The sequence below is a fragment of the Coturnix japonica genome, unplaced genomic scaffold, assembly GCF_054131305.1.
Source record: "Coturnix japonica strain WE unplaced genomic scaffold, WE-NBRP24 Scf096, whole genome shotgun sequence".
NCBI lineage: Eukaryota > Metazoa > Chordata > Aves > Galliformes > Phasianidae > Coturnix > Coturnix japonica.
The window spans coordinates 345,292-362,652 of NW_028188999.1; the positions used below are offsets into that span (position 1 = coordinate 345,292).

General features: G+C 60.9%; 2 protein-coding genes across 2 annotated transcripts in view; one reads left to right on the forward strand and one right to left on the reverse strand.

Moving 5' to 3' along the window:
• Positions 1-14,133, reverse strand: part of MARK2 (microtubule affinity regulating kinase 2) — a 37,051-nt gene extending 22,918 nt beyond the window's left edge. Inside the window, exon 1 of the mRNA XM_085534685.1 lies at positions 13,994-14,133. Coding sequence (XP_085390811.1) covers positions 13,994-14,050 — 57 coding nt within the window. The 5' untranslated portion in view covers positions 14,051-14,133. The remainder of the gene's footprint in view (positions 1-13,993) is intronic.
• A 485-nt stretch (positions 14,134-14,618) lies between these two features.
• LOC146751352 (uncharacterized) lies at positions 14,619-16,669 on the forward strand. Its single transcript, XM_085534697.1, has 2 exons — positions 14,619-15,074; positions 15,899-16,669. Exons 1-2 carry the CDS (start codon positions 14,913-14,915, stop codon positions 16,400-16,402), a joined length of 666 nt encoding a protein of 221 aa, XP_085390823.1. The 5' UTR covers positions 14,619-14,912; the 3' UTR covers positions 16,403-16,669.
• The last annotated feature ends 692 nt before the right edge of the window (positions 16,670-17,361 follow it).

Below are 17,361 nucleotides of genomic sequence, written 5' to 3' on the forward strand. Positions count from 1 at the left end.
ATGGGGTATATAGGGGATGACAGGGGGTTACAGCGCTGCCTATGGGGGATATAGTAATAGGGTAAGAGAGTAATAGGGGATAATAGGGGGGTTACAGCGCCACCTATGGGGGTAATAGGGGATAACAGGGGGTTACTGCGCCGCCTATGGGGGATATAGGGGAGAATAGGGGGTTACAGCGCCACCTATGGGGGATATAGGGGATAACAGGGGGTTACAGCGCCACCTATGGGGGTAACAGGGGATAATAGGGGGGTTATAGTGCTGCCTATGGGGGATATAGGGGATGACAGGGGTTTACAGCGCCGCCTATGGGGGATATAGGGGATAACAGGGGGTTACAGCGCCGCCTATGGGGGTAATAGGGGATAATAGGGAGTTACAGAGCCACCTATGGGGGATATAGTAATAGGGTAATTGGGGGTAACGGGGGGTTACAGCGCCGCCTATGGGGGATATAGGGGATAATAGGGGGGTTACAGCGCCGCCTATGGGGGTAATAGGGGATAACGGGGGGGTTACAGCGCCGCCTATGGGGGAAATAGGGGATAACGGGGGGGTTACAGCGCTGCCTATGGGGGAAATAGGGGATAACGGGGTGTTACAGCGCTGCCTATGGGGGTAATAGGGGATAACGGGGTGTTACAGCGCTGCCTATGGGGGATACAGTAATAGGGTAATAGGGGATAACAGGGGGTTACAGCACCGCCTATGGGGGGAATAGGAGATAACAGGGGATTACAGCACCACCTATGGGGGTAACAGGGGATAATAGGGGGGTTATAGTGCTGCCTATGGGGTATATAGGGTATGACAGGGCGTTACAGCGCCGCCTATGGGGGTAATAGGGGATAACAGGGGGTTACAGCGCCGCCTATAGGGGACATAGGGAATGACAGGAGTGTTACAGCGCCACCTATGGGGGATATAGGGAATGACAGGGGGCCGGTGACACAAGGAATAAAGGGGGGGGTCGGTGTGCAGCCCCCCCCCCCCATTAGGATATAAGGGAACCCCCCCATTGGGATATAAGGGGGGGGGTTGTAGGTGTGGGGCTGGGAGCAAAGTCCAGGTGTGTCGCACCGCACCCTGGGCGGGTCGGGAGCCACCCCCGAAACTGACGGGGCATGACGCAATAGGGCGGGAACGGGATCATATGGGAACCAAAGGCTGAGAGATATGGGGGGGCTGAGAGATATGGGGGGCTGAGAGATATGGGGGGCTGAGAGATATGGGGGGGGGCTGAGACATGGGGGGGGGCTGAGAGATATGGGGGGCTGAGAGATATGGGGGGCTGAGAGATATGGGGGGCTGAGAGATATGGGGGGCTGAGAGATATGGGGGGCTGAGAGATATGGGGGGGGGCTGAGAGATATGGGGGGCTGAGACATCATAGGGGGCTGAGAGATATGGGGGGGGGCTGAGAGATATGGGGGGGGGCTGAGAGATATGGGGGGCTGAGAGATATGGGGGGCTGAGACATGGGGGGGGCTGAGACATGGGGGGGGGCTGAGACATAGGGTGGGTTCTGCCCCATAGCAGAGGGAAATGGACCCATGGATGGGGGGGGGTCTGACCCATAGAGGGGGGATATGACCCATAGAGGGGGGTCTGTCCCATAGCAGGGGGGTTCAGCCCCATAATGGGGGGGTCTGTCCCATAGTGGGGGGAAAATGAACCCTTGGACTGGGGGGGGGCAGGGTGAGTGACCCATAGCAGGGGGAAATGGACCCATGAATGGGAGGGGTCTGCCCCATAGAAGGGGTCTGCCCCACAGTGGGGGGGTTCTGTCCCATAGCAGGGGGGGGTCTGACCCATAGAAAGGGGGTTCTGCCCCATAGCAGGGGGGTAGTGGTCTGGGATTTGGGGTTAACGGGAGCCTCGCACCACGCTGGGCAATGGAGCTGCAGTGCCAAAATCTCCCCATCCAGCCCCAAAACGGGATGTTACATCCCACCCCAAACAGCACAGACCCCAATAGACCCCATACCCCATAACCACCCCATAGGAGCCATGTCCAAACAGCACAGACCCCAACAGACCCCAAACCCCATAACCACCCCATAGGAGCCATGTCCAAACAGCACAGACCCCAACAGACCCCAAACCCCATAACCACCCCATAGGAGCCATGTCCAAACAGCACAGACCCCAATAGACCCCAAACCCCATAACCACCCCATAGGAGCCATCTCCAAACAGCACAGACCCCAACAGACCCCAAACCCCATAACCACCCCATAGGAGCCATCTCCAAACAGCACAGACCCCAATAGACCCCAAACCCCATAACCACCCCATAGGAGCCATCTCCAAACAGCACAGACCCCAATAGACCCCAAACCCCATAACCACCCCATAGGAGCCATCTCCAAACAGCACAGACCCCAACAGACCCCAAACCCCCCATCCTTCCACCCCCAGCCCCACAGAGCAGCTCTATGGGGCCGAGGACCCCCCCCCCCCCCCACCCCATAGGGATGCTCAGGGTGCTGCCAACCAGGCCCACATACAGACCCCAAACCCCCACCCCAAAAGGGCCCCGAAGGGTCCTCATTAACACCACTGTGCTCATTAGCATAGCCGGGCTCATTAACACCGCTGCTTAATTAGGAAGGGAACACGGTGAGAGGAAGCCGCGGGCGGAAGCAACAGCAACGGTGAAACCACAGCTCGGGGATCCCATAGATGGCCCCAAATGTGTGGGGCAGAGCTATGGGGCGCCCCATATATCCAATGGGATTCAATGGCGCGGGAGGCACCAGGGCCCACTGAGGGGCTGTGGGGTCTTTGGGGTGGTTGGAGAGCACCCTGAGCCCCATTGATTCCCACCCCCTGCCCCATTGAGCCCTGAGCCCCATTGAATCCCACCCCCTGCCCCATTGAGCCCTGAGCCCCATTGAATCCCACCCCCTGCCCCACTGAGCCCTGAGCCCCATTGAATGCCACCCCCTGCCCCACTGAATGCCACCCCCTGCCCCATTGAATCCCACCCCCTGCCCCATTGAGCCCTGAGCCCCATTGAATCCCACCCCCTGCCCCATTGAGCCCTGAGCCCCATTGAATCCCACCCCCTGCCCCACTGAATGCCACCCCTGCCCCATTGAATCCCATCCCCTGCCCCATTGAATCCCACCCCCTGCCCCACTGAATGCCACCCCCTGCCCCATTGAATCCCACCCCCTGCCCCATTGAGCCCTGAGCCCCATTGAACCCCACCCCCTACCCCACTGAATGCCACCCCCTGCCCCATTGAATCGCACCCCCTGCCCCATTGAGCCCTGAGCCCCATTGAATCCCACCCCCTGCCCCACTGAATGCCACCCTATACCCCACTGAACCCTGAGCCCCATTGAATCCCACCCCCTGCCCCACTGAATGCCACCCCTGCCCCATTGAATCCCACCCCCTGCCCCATTGAGCCCTGAGCCCCATTGAATCCCACCCCTTACCCCACTGAATGCCACCCCTACCCCACTGAATGACACCCCCTGCCCCACTGAATCCCTCCCCTCCAGGCACGGCTTTGCTGCCTCCCCTGCAGCTACCCCAATAGGGAGGCGCCATGGGGCGTCCCCAGCCCCATAGGGCCGGCCTAGGGATGGAGATGGGACCCATAGGGCAGGGAGATGCCATAAACCCAACGCTGTGTGACCCCAAAACGGCCCCATTAAGCCCCAAATCCAGCCCGGTGCCCATCAGACCCCATTAAGGGGTAGGAAGACACTAGGAAAGGTGAAGGACACCCACCTTAAATGGCCCCAAATCCACCCCAAACCCACCAGAGAAAACCCCATAACGCCCACCCCAAAACCCCCCAGATAACAGAATGACCCCATAAGGCTGCCATAGAAAGACCCACAGATCCCATAAGCACAGAAGGACCCACAGACCCCATAGAGCCATAGAAAGACCCACAAACCCCATACAAGGACCCTCAGACCCCATAAGCCACAAAAAGACCCACAAACCCCATAGAAGGACCCACAGACCCCATAAGCCATAGAAGGACCCACAGACCCCATAAGCCAACCATAGAAATACCAACAGACCCCATAAGCCATAGAAGGACCCACAGACCCCATAAGCCATAGAAAGACCCACAGATCCATTAAGCCATAGAAGGACCCACAGACACCATAAGCAATAAAAAGACCCACAAACCCCATAGAAGGACCCACAGACCCCATAAGGCAGCCATAGAAAGACCTACAGACCCCATAAGCCATAGAAGGACCCACAGACCCCATAGAATGACCCACAGACCCCATAAGCCAACCATAGAAAAACCCACAGACCCCATAAACCATAGAAAGACCCACAGACCCCATAGAAAGACCCACAGACCCCATAGAAAGACCCACAGACCCCATAAGGCAGCCATAGAAAGACCTACAGACCCCATAAGCCACAGAAGGACCCACAGACCCCATAAGCCATAGAAGGACCCACAGACCCCATAAGCCAACCATAGAAAGACCTACAGATCCCATAAGCCATAGAAGCACACACAGACCCCATAAAGCAGCCATAGAAAGACCTACAGACCCCATAGAAAGACCCACAGACCCCATAAGCCATAGAAGGCCCCACAGACCCCATAAGCCATAGAAAGACCCACAGACCCCATAGAATTACCCACAGACCCCATAAGCCATAGAAGCACCCACAGACTCCATAGAAGGACCCACAGACCCCATAAGCCACCCATAGGGTAACAAAGCCGCCCACCCCATAACCAACACCCCATAGAGACGGACACCGTGCTGCTGCTCACCTGGCACTGCCCCACACGGCCCTATAGGGCCCCACACGGCCCCACTGAGCCCCACACGGCCCTATAGGGACCCACAGAGCCCCACACGGCCCTATGGGGTCCCACACGGCCCTATACAGCCCCACACGGCCCTATAGGGCCCCACACGGCCCCACACGGCCCTATGGGGCGCAGGGCGGCGCCGGCGGAAGTTCCTATAAGTCCCAGACCGGCCCAACCGGTTGCACAGCGCTACAAGGGGGGGGGGGGCTAAAGGTCGTTCCTATAGAGAGACAACAGCTGGAATCCTATAAGGTTTATGGGGTGGGGGGGGGCTGGGAGGGGGAATGGGGAGATATAGGGGGAAATGGGGGCACGGGGACCCAAAATGGGCGGGTTTGGCAGCAAAAAGGCAGCGGGGTGACGTCATCGGGTGCTGGGTGACGTCATGGGGTCACACGTCCGGGTTGGGGAACCCCATAAAGATACAGGATGTGGGGCGGGATGGACCCATAGACCACAATGGGAACCTATGGGGGGAGCTCCTGTATGGGATGGGGACCCTATAAGCACCTATAGGGCTCCTTATGGGACCATCCCACACAGCACCCCCCCCATATAGGGTCACCATCCCAAAAGACCCTATAGGGGCTTATGGGACCACCCCACACAGCACCCCCCCATATAGGATGGTGACCCTATAAGCCCCTATAGGGCTCCTTATGGGACCATCCCACACAGCACCCCCATATGGGATGGTGACCCTACAAGCCCCTATAGGGCTCCTTATGGGACCATCCAGCACAGCACCCCCCCCCAATGGACCCTATAAGCCCCCATAGGGCTCCTTACGGTCTGATCCCAGCCAGCACACCCCCCATATGGGATGCTGACCCTACAAGCCCCTATAGGCTCCTTATGGGACCACCCCACACAGCACCCCCCCCATACAGGGTCACCATCCCAAAAGACCCTATAGGGGCTTATGGGACCATCCAGCACAGCACCCCCCCCCATATGGGATGGTGACCCTATAAGCCCCTACAGGGCTCCTTATGGGACCATCCAGCACAGCACCCCCCCCCAAATGGGATGGTGACCCTATAACCCCTATAGGGCTCCTCATGGTCTGACCCACACAGCACCCCCCCATATGGGATGGTGACCCTATAAGACCCTATAGAGCTCCTTATGGGACCACCCCACACAGCACCCCCCTATGGGACGGTGACCCTATAAGACCCTGTAGGGCTCCTTATGGGACCACCCCACACAGCACCCCCCCCCCCCCCCATTGACCCTATAATCCCCTATAGGACTCCTTATGGGACCATCCTACACAGCACCCCCCCTATGGGATGGTGACCCTATAAGCCCCTATAGGCTCCTTATGGGACCATCCCACACAGCACCCCCCCCATATGGGATGCTGACCCTATAACCCCTATAGGGCTCCTCATGGTCTGACCCACACAGCACCCCCCCCCCCATATGGGATGGCGACCCTATAATCCTCCTATAGGACTCCTCAAGGGACCATCCCACATCGCACCCCCCTTCTGTGATGGAGACCCTATAAGCCCCTATAGGGCTCCCTATGGGACCATCCCATATGGCATCCCTGTATGGAGCGCCTATATAGGATGGAGACCCTATAATCCCCTATAGGGCTTCTTATGGGACCACCCCACACAGCACCCCCCCATTGACCTTGTAATCCCCTATAGGGCTCCCTATGGAACCATCCCATATGGCATCCCTGTATGGGCTCCTATATAGGATGGTGACCCTATAAGCCCCTATAGGGCTCCTTATGGTCCAATCCCAGCCAGCACCCCCACCCCCCCCCCATATGGGATGGTGACCCTATAAGCCCCTATAGGGCTCCCTATGGGACCATCCCATATGGCATCCCTGTATGGGCTCCTGTATGGGATGGTGACCCTATAATCCCCTAAAGGGCTCCTTATGGGACCACCCCACACAGCACCCTCCCAAATGGGATAGTGACCCTATAAGCCCCTATAGGGCTCCCTATGGGACCATCCCATATGGCATCCCTGTATAGGATGGTGACCATGTAATCCCCTATAGAGCTTCTTATGGGACCACCCCACACAGCACCCCCGCATTGACCCTATAATCCCCTATAGGGCTCCTTATGGGACCACCCCACACAGCACCCCCCCCCCCATGGACCCTATAAGCCCCTATAGGGCTCCTTATGGTCTGATCTCACACAGCACCCCCCCAGTATAGGATTCTAACCCTATAAGCCCCTATAGGGCTCCCTATGGGACCATCCCACACAGCACCCCCACCCCCAAATAAGGATGCTGACCCTATAAACCCCTATAGGGCTCCCTATGGGACCATCCCATATGGCATCCATGTATGGGGCTCCTGGATGGGATGGCGACCCTATAATCCCCTATAGGGCTCCTTATGGGAGCATCCCACACAGCACCCCCCCAAATAGGATGGTGACCCTATAAACCCCTATAGGGCTCCTTATGGGAGCATCCCACACAGCACCCCCCCCCATATGGGATGCTGACCCTATAACCCCTATAGGGCTCCTCATGGTCTGACCCACACAGCACCCCCCCATATGGGATGGTGACCCTATAAGCCCCTATAGGGCTCTTTACGGGACCACCCCACACAGCACCACCCTATGGGATGGCGACCCTATAAGCCCCTGTAGGGCTCCTTATGGTCCGATCCCAGCCAGCACCCCCCCCATATGGGATGGTGACCCTATAATCCTCCTATAGGACTCCTCAAGGGACCATCCCACACCGCACCCCCCTTATGTGATGGAGACCCTATAAGCCCCTATAGGGCTTCTTATGGGACCACCCCACACAGCACCCCCCCATCGACCTTGTAATCCCCTATAGGGCTCCCTATGGGACCATCCCATATGGCATCCCTGTATGGGCTCCTATATAGGATGGTGACCCTATAAGCCCCTATAGGGCTCCTTATGGGACCATCCCATATGGCATCCCTGTATAGGATGGTGACCACGTAATCCCCTATAGAGCTTCTTATGGGACCACCCCACACAGCAACCCCCCCCCTCCCCCACTGACCCTATAATCCCCTATAGGGCTCCTTATGGGACCACCCCACACATCACCCCCCCCCACTGACCCTATAATCCCCTATAGGGCTCCTTATGGGACCACCCCACACATCACCCCCCCCCATTGACCCTATAATCCCCTATAGGGCTCCTTATGGGACCACCCCACACATCACCCCCCCCCCACTGACCCTATAATCCCCTATAGGGCTCCTTATGGGACCACCCCACACAGCACCCCCCCACTGACCTTGTAATCCCCTATAGGGCTCCTTATGGGACCATCCCATATGGCATCCCTGTATGGGCTCCTATATAGGATGGTGACCCTATAAGTACCTCTTGGGCTCCTTATGGGACCACCCCACACATCACCCCCCCCCCATTGACCCTATAATCCCCTATAGGGCTCCTTATGGAACCATCCAGCAGAGCAACCCCCCACAATGGACCCTATAATCCCCTATAGGGCTCCTTATGGGACCACCCCACACATCACCCCCCCCCCCCACTGACCCTATAATCCCCTATAGGGCTCCTTATGGGACCACCCCACACATCACCCCCCCCCATTGACCCTATAATCCCCTATAGGGCTCCTTATGGGACCACCCCACACATCACCCCCCCCCATTGACCCTATAATCCCCTATAGGGCTCCTTATGGGACCACCCCACACATCACCCCCCCCCACTGACCCTACAATCCCCTATAGGGCTCCTTATGGGACCACCCCACACATCACCCCCCCACACTGACCCTATAATCCCCTATAGGGCTCCTTATGGGACCACCCCACACATCACCCCCCCACACTGACCCTATAATCCCCTATAGGGCTCCTTATGGGACCACCCCACACATCACCCCCCCCCATAGACCCTATAATCCCCTATAGGGCTCCTTATGGGACCACCCCACTCATCACCCCCCCACTGACCCTATAATGCCCTATAGGGCTCCCTATGTGACCACCTCACACATCACCCCCCCATTGACCCTATAATCCCCTATAGGGCTCCTTATGGGACCACCCCACACATCACCCCCCCCCCACTGACCCTATAATCCCCTATAGGGCTCCTTATGGGACCATCCCACACATCACCCCCCCCCACTGACCCTATAATCCCCTATAGGGCTCCTTATGGACCACCTCACACATCACCCCCCCATTGACCCTATAATCCCCTATAGGGCTCCTTATGGGACCACCCCACACAACATCCCCCCCATTGACCCTATAAGGCTCCTTGTGGGACCATCCAGCACAGCACGCCCCCCCATTGACCTTGTAATCCCCTATAGGGCTCCCTATGGGACCACCCCACACATCACCCCCCCCCCACTGACCCTATAATCCCCTATAGGGCTCCTTATGGGACCACCCCATACATCACCCCCCCACTGACCCTATAATCCCCTATAGGGCTCCTTATGGGACCACCCCACACAGCACCCCCCCACTGACCCTATAATCTCCTATAGGGCTCCTTATGGGACCATCCCATATGGCATCCCTTTACGGGGCTCCTGTATGGGATGGCGACCCTATAAGCCCCTATAGGGCTCCCTATGGGACCACCCCACACATCAGCCCCCCATTGACCCTATAATCCCCTATAGGGCTCCTTATGTGACCACCCCACACATCACCCCCCCCCCATTGACCCTATAATCCCCTATAGGGCTCCTTATGTGACCACCCCACACATCACCCCCCCCCATTGACCCTATAATCCCCTATAGGGCTCCTTATGGGACCACCCCACACATCACCCCCCCCCCACTGACCCTATAATCCCCTATAGGGCTCCTTATGGGACCACCCCACACATCACCCCCCCCATTGACCCTATAATCCCCTATAGGGCTCCTTATGGGACCATCCAGCAGAGCAACCCCCCCAATGGACCCTATAAGCCCCTATAGGGCTCCTTATGGGACCACCCCACACATCACCCCCCCCCATTGACCCTATAATCCCCTATAGGGCTCCTTATGGGACCACCCCACACATCACCCCCCCATTGACCCTATAATCCCCTATAGGGCTCCTTATGGGACCACCCCACACATCACCCCCCCCCACTGACCCTATAATCCCCTATAGGATCCTCATGTTCCGACCCCCCCCCCATGAGCTCGGAGGCAGCCGTCGCTGTGATGCTGGAGCTGAAATGTCAGCCAAATTTAGGTATTTCCACCCAAAAGATGGATGGATTTTCTGCTTTAAAAAGGAAACCCACGTGACTGGGAACGAATTGGGGGGGGGGGGATATAAACCCCCCCGGGTTATGGGGTACAACCCAATGCAGCCCTATTCCAACCCAGAGCCCACCAGAATCAATGGGGGCTAATGGGGGGGGTGCTATAAATGGGGGGGGGGGTTTAAGGGAGGCTGGAAACACAGCCCCCCCCCCCCGCCCCCATTGACAGCAGGAATAACTCCCCTCCCCTCCATTATATAACCCACATAGAGCACAACGAGCCCAATATGGTGCATTTAATATGGGGGGGGGGTAACAGAGACCCCCCCCCGCTGCTTCACAGTGACCCCAGGAGGAGGCTGTGGGGCACCAGGGGGGGCTCATCCCATGGGGCTGCCCCATAGATTCAAGGTGGGGGTGCACACAGCCCCCCCCCCCCGACCCACAGGTGTCACCCAAACAAATGGGGGCTGCCCCCCCCACAAACACATAACAGCATCCCTCATATAGAGCAGCACTGAGGCAAAGACCCCCCCCCCACATCCCTAATACAGGCAAGGACCCCCCCCCACATCCCTAATACAGGCAAAGACCCCCCCCCCACATCCCTAATACAGGCAAGGACCCCCCCCCACATCCCTTATACAGGCAAGGACCCCCCCCCACATCCCTAATACAGGCAAAGACCCCTCCCACATCCCTTATACAGGCAAGGACCCCCCCCACATCCCTAATACAGGCAAAGACCCCTCCCACATCCCTAATACAGGCAAGGACCCCCCCCCACATCCCTAATACAGGCAAGGACCCCCCCCCACATCCCTTATACAGGCAAGGACCCCCCCCCACATCCCTAATACAGGCAAGGACCCCCCCCACATCCCTAATACAGGCAAAGACACCCCCCACATCCCTAATACAGGGCAGCATTGAGGCAAGGACCCCCCCCACATCCTTAATACAGGCAAGGACCCCCCCCACATCCCTAATACAGGCAAAGACCCCTCCCACATCCCTAATACAGGCAAGGACCCCCCCCCACATCCCTAATACAGGCAAAGACCCCCCCCCCACATCCCTTATACAGGCAAGGACCCCCCCCACATCCCTTATACAGGCAAGGACCCCCCCCCACATCCCTAATACAGGCAAAGACCCCCCCCCACATCCCTTATACAGGCAAGGACCCCCCCCACATCCCTTATACAGGCAAGGACCCCCCCCCACATCCCTAATACAGGCAAGGACCCCCCCCCCAAATCCCTTATACAGGGCAGCACTGAGGCAAAGACCCCCCCCACATCCCTAATACAGGCAAAGACCCCCCCCAAACCCCATACAGAGCAGCACTGAGGCAAGACCCCCCCCAAATCCCCCCACATCCCTAATACAGGCAAGGACCCCCCCCCACATTCCTTATACAGGGCAGCACTGAGGCAAAGACCCCCCCCCAACCCCCCATACAGAGCAGCACTGAGCCAAGACTCCCCCTCACTAATCGGGGGGGGGGGGCTCCCAATACACCCAGACTTCAGCCCCCCCATGTATTAAACCCCCCCCCCAAAATGGGCTCCCTGCACTCAGAACCCAGCTGAGCCCCCCCCCCATAATATAAAGCTGGGGTCCATCCTGAGGGGTCTCAGCCCCCATTTCCATCCCCCCCCCCATCATTTCAGCTGCTGGTGCCGCCCCCACACACACGCAGCCCATGGAGGGGGAGGCAGCTCCCAGCCCCCACCCCCACACACGGCATTTAAATGGGGGTGGGAGGAGGCAGAGCCCCCCCCCCATATTTCCCCCACTCCTCAGCCCTGTATTGAAGGGGGGGGGGGGGGGGTCTGACCCCACTGACAGCCCCCTGCTATGGGGCCAGGGGGGGAGGCCCCAATTCCTCCCTAAGATACAATGGGAACCCCCCCCCCCCCCCCCAATATTACACACCATTCAGCCCTACAACCCCCCCCCAGCCCACAGCAGGGGCTCAGGACCCCTTGGGACCCCTTGGGAGCCCTATTTCCCTCTCGACCCCCCCCCTTTTTCCTTCCTCCCCCATAACAGGAGCCGACCCCCCCAGCAGCCCCTCAATCCCAGTCAGTGTCTCTCAATACCCCACAGGCCACCAGCCCCCCCCAGACCCGGCCCATTTCCCTCACATTGACCCCAGACCCCCCCCCAAAAGGCCTCACTACCCTCCAGACCCCCTCTATCCCCCATAACCCCCCCAAAGGCCTCAGGACCCCCCTCTATCCCTCACATTGACCCCCCCCAGCCCCCTCCATCCCCCATAACCCCAACTCCCACCATCCCACCCCCCCCTTTAACCCTCTCAGCCCCCCCTTATCCCCCCCCATAAAGCCCCACAAGAGCCCCCAGCCCCTCACGACCCCCTCTATCCCCCATAACCCCCCCCCAAAAGGCCTCAGGACCCCCCCCGGCCCCCTCTATCCCCTATAACCCCTCCAAAAAGCCTCAGGACCCCCCTCTATCCCCCATAACCCCAACTCACAACCTCTCACCCTCACTCTAACCCCCCACAGCCCCCCCCTTATCCCCCGATAAAGCCCCACAAGAGCCCCCAGCCCCTCACGACCCCCATTCCCCCCCCCCCAACGCCCCCATTCCCCCGTCAAAAGGGGCTCAGACCCTTCCCAGCCCCTTTATACCCCCCAAAGAAGCCCCTAACCCCCCACAGCCTCCCCTTATCCCCCCATAAAGCCCCACAAGAGCCCCCAGCCCCTCACGACCCCCAGACGCCCCCATTCCCCCCTCTGGAGTGGCTCAGACCCTTCGCAGGCCCTTTATCCCCCCCAGCCCCCCCTTATCCCCCCCATAAAGCCCCACATAAGCCCCCAGCCTCTCCTTCCCCCTCACGACCCCCATCCCCCCCCAGACGCCCCCATTCCCCCCTCCAAAGGGGCTCAGACCCTTCCCAGCCCCTTTATCCCCACCCAAAGAAGCCCCTAACCCCCCTCATCCCCCGATAAAGACCCACAAGAGCCCCCAGCCCCTCACAACCCCCGTTTCCCCCCCCAGACGCCCCCATTCCCCCCTCTAGAGTGGCTCAGACCCTTCCCAGCCCCTTTATACCCCCCAAAGAAGCCCCTAACCCCCCACAGCCCCCCCTTATTCCCCGATAAAGCCCCACAAGAGCACCCAGTCCCTCACGACCCCCATCTCCCCCATAGCCCCCCATTTCCTCCCCCATTCCCCCCTCAAAAGGGGCTCAGACCCTTCCCAGGCCCTTTTTTCCCCACATAAAGCCCCACAAGAGCCCCCAGCCCCTCACGACCCCCATACGCCCCCATTCCCCCCTCTGGAGTGGCTCAGACCCTTCCCAGCCCCTTTATACCCCCCAAAGAAGCCCCTAACCCCCCACAGCCCCCCCTTATCCCCCGATAAAGCCCCACAAGAGCACCCAGTCCCTCACGACCCCCAGCCCCCCCCATTCCCCCCTCAAAAGGGGCTCAGACCCTTCCCAGCCCCTTTATCCCCCCCCAAAGAAGCCCCTAACCCCCCTCACCCCCCGATAAAGCCCCACAAGAGCCCCCAGCCCCTCACGACCCCTATCCCCCCCCCAGACGCCCCCATTCCCCCCTCTAGAGTGGCTCAGACCCTTCCCAGCCACTTTATACCCCCCAAAGAAGCCCCTAACCCCCCCTAGCCCCCCCCTTATCCCCCGATAAAGCCCCACATAAGCCCCCAGCCTCTCCTTTCCCCTCACGACCCCCATTCCCCCCCCAGACGCCCCCATTGCCCCCTCAAAAGGGGCTCAGACCCTTCGCAGGCTCTTTATCCCCCCCATAAAGCCCCACATAAGCCCCCAGCCTCTCCTTCCCCCTCACGACCCCCATCCCCCCCCCAGACGCCCCCATTCCCCCCTCCCGAAGTGGCTCAGACCCTTCCCTCCCCCCCCCCTTTACCCCCCCATTTCCCACCTGCTCCGCGTCCCTCTCGCTGACGGTGGGCAAAGGGCTGCGGCCGCTGCTCGACATGGCGCTCCCCCCCCCACCCCCCCACGGTCGCCGACTATCGCGATAGCAGGAAGCTCTGCCTTATGCTTCGGGAGCCTCGTTCAAGGGGCGGGGGGGGCCAGGCCGGCGGCATTGGGGGGGGGGGGGGGACCGGGGAGGGGACGGGTGAGGAGGAAGAGGGGGAGAAGGGGAACGGGGCCGCCTCACGCCCGCGCTTCCTCAGAGCCCAGCGGTTCCCAACATGGCGGCCGCCGCCGGCCCTCGGCCATTTCCGCCGCCGCGCCGGAAACACCCGACACGCCTCCCCCCCCCCCCCCCCCGAGACGCTTCGGCTCTTTCCGGATGGACTCGGCAGCGCCTCAGCTCGTGAGTTCGGGTGTTTCCGGAGGATCTCTTCCTCCGTCGGATTCGGGTGATGACGGAAAGAGCCGAAGAGGACTTCGGTAATTTCCGTCACGCCGAGCTGTTTTTCCGAGCGAAGCCGGAAATACCCGAACACCTCTCCGAGGACATCGGCCTTTTCCGTGAGCCGAGAGGAGCCGAGAGGAGCCGAACCCTTCCCATTCCCCACGCTGATTAAGGAGAGGCGGGGCTATCTGACTGGTGGGCGTGGCCTAACCACAAGCCACGCCCCTTTGGTCCAAAGGGGGCGGGGCTTTCTCAGAGCATTGGGGGGGGGGGGTTGGGTTCCCCGAAGGCGATGCTGGGGGGGTTGGGGCGGGGGCTGCAGTGGGGGGGGGGCGACCCCTTCCCCTCCCTACACACATTATAAAGCTTTTTATTCTTAAAGGAGTGGGGGGGCGGCGGAGCTGAGACCCGACCTCAACTCATCCTCCCCCCCCCCATACCTCCCCCCCATCCGCCGGTGGTAAAGGGGAGAGAAATGGCAGCAGGGGGGTTGAGCGGAAAGGCGCACGGCCCCTTTAAATTTACCCAGGAGCCCTTCGAGGAGCCCCAGGGGCCCCACGACCGCGTCCCCACCCCGGCCGGCCCCTGCCCGCCGCCATGGAGCCCCCGCGGCCGCTCCCGCACCCGGAGCCCGCAGGTGAGCGCCGACACCACGGGGGGAGACGAGGGGAACGCGGCCCCTTTAAGGACCCCCCCAAGGAACGGGAGCGGGGCTCCTCCCGGCCGCACAATGGGAGCGGCGCTGGCCCTTTAAGACGCCCCCCGTGGTTTGGGGGCAGCCCCCCATTGCTTTGGCAGCCCCTGTCCTGCACCGGGATCCCCCCGGCCCGTCCAGACGCTCCTTCATCCCATGACGGTGCCCTCACGCGATTTGGGATGTCCCCGTGACTTTTAAAGGCGTCGCTGTCCCTTTAAGGTGCCCCCTGCCCCTTTAAGGCGCGCCCTCCCTGTCACCGCCCTTTGACGCCCCTTTAAGGGCCCCGCCCCCTTTCGCACAGCCCCTCCTCTTTGAGTCCGATGCCCCTTTAACTCTCCCTGACCCTATAAAAGCCCCTTTGCCCTTTTACGATGCCCCAGAGGCTTTCAGCATCCCCGGCCCCTTTAAGAGCTTTAATCCCCCCCCCCCCCCCCAAAGACCCCCATACGTGACCCCCCCCGGGTGCCCAGATCCCCCCAAATCCCCCCATCGTCTCTCCCATACTCTCCCATCCATCAGCCCCCCTTAGACCCTCCCCAATCCCTGAAGCCCCCATAAAACCCCCCATATTTGGGAGCCTTAAGACCCCAAACACCCTCACATTTGGGTCCCTCCTTAGGGCTCTTTAACTCCCCCCCCAGTTATACGGATTCCATCACCTGAAGCCCCCGATCCCCCTCAATACGGGACCCCCAACACCTCCCCATCCCCGAGCCCCCTCCGCTCCTCCCCATCCATCCCCTGACCCCCCTCCCCCATTGCAGCCTCCCTACCGGGCCCGGGGGTGCAGCGGGGCGGCCGGCGGAGCACGGACCATTGTGAAGCTCGGGCTTCACGGCCGGGTCGGAGCCGGATCCCGGGTCGGGGACCATCGCCGTTATTACCACGAACGTTGGCGAGCCGAGTATTTAATGGAGTTCAACGCGGCTCGGCACGGGATGCTGTGCATGGTCTGCGGGAGCGCCCTGGCCACCTTAAAGCTCAGCACCATCAAGCGGCACATCAGACAGAAACATCCCTATTCCGGAGCGTGGGGACCCCGCGAGAAGCAGCTCATCCTCCGCTCCTGGGACGCCAACCTGGGGCCCCACGCCGACCCCGATGCGATCCTCAGTGCTGGTGGTCGTGGGCCAGGTACGAGCCCCCTTCACGTGGCCCCCTATAGCCGGGCCGTTGCCTCTTTAAGTTGTGCCCCCGGCCCCCTTAGCTGTAATGCGAGACCTGCCACGCTCGCCCATCGCTCCTTTAACGTGGGACCCTCACCATGAGACCCGCTGAGCCCCCATTGCGGGCTGAGCCCTGCCCCCCTCAAATTGGCCTGTGCCCCTTTAAGACAAGCCACGCCCCCTCCGCAACGCCACGCCCACAAATCATTTAGGCCCCGCCCCCTATGGTGGTCGACCGCACCCCCTTTCCCAAGGCCACGCCCACCGCTCCTTTAGGCCCCGCCCCCGATTGTGACTGACCACGCCCCTTTCCCAAGGCAACGCCCACTGCTTTCTTTAGGCTCCGCCCCCAATGGTGGCTGACCACGCCCCCTTCCCAAGGCCACGCCCACCGCTCCTTTAGACCCCCCCACCTGGCCCCGCTTTCTCCGCTCTGCCCCCCCATCCCCTATCTCTCCCCCCTCCCCATCTCCCCCCCACACCCCCTATCTCCCCCCCCCCCCCCAAATCCCGACGTCCCAACGCCCCCAGACACCCCCCCCCATCCCAGCGTCCCAAACCCCCCAAACCCCCCAACCCCCCCAGCCCGGTGTCCCAACCCCCCCCACCCCCCCCTCTCCCCCATCCCCCCCCACATCCCGACGACCCAACCCCCCCCCCATCCCAACGCCCCCATCCCCCCCCAGCCCCTATCTCCTCCCCCACCCCATCCCGGCGTCCCAGCGCCCCCAACCCCACCCCCCCCCATTGCGACATCCCGGTGCCCCCAGCCCCATTCCCCCCCCCCAGCTATCCCGGTGCCCCCAGCCCTCCCCCCCCCCATCCCGGCGTCCCAACGCCCCCACCCCCCCAGCCCAACCCCCCCCCAGCCCCTGTCTCCCCCCACCCACCCTCCCACCAGCCCTCCTCCACATCCCCTGTCTCCCCCCACCCACCCCCTATCTCAACACCCCCACCCCCTATATTCCCCCCCCACCCATCCCGACGTCCCAACGCCCCCAGGCCCCCAGCCCTGCATCCCCCCCCCCCATCCCCTATCTCCCCACCCCCCTCCACCCATC

Bases quoted from the DNA above. Each gene is read 5' to 3' on its own strand.
- LOC146751352 (XM_085534697.1), top strand. From the start codon at position 14,913: ATGGCAGCAGGGGGGTTGAGCGGAAAGGCGCACGGCCCCTTTAAATTT. The intron at 15,075-15,898 runs GTGAGCGCCGAC...CCCCCATTGCAG, and splicing joins CCCGCACCCGGAGCCCGCAG to CCTCCCTACCGGGCCCGGGG.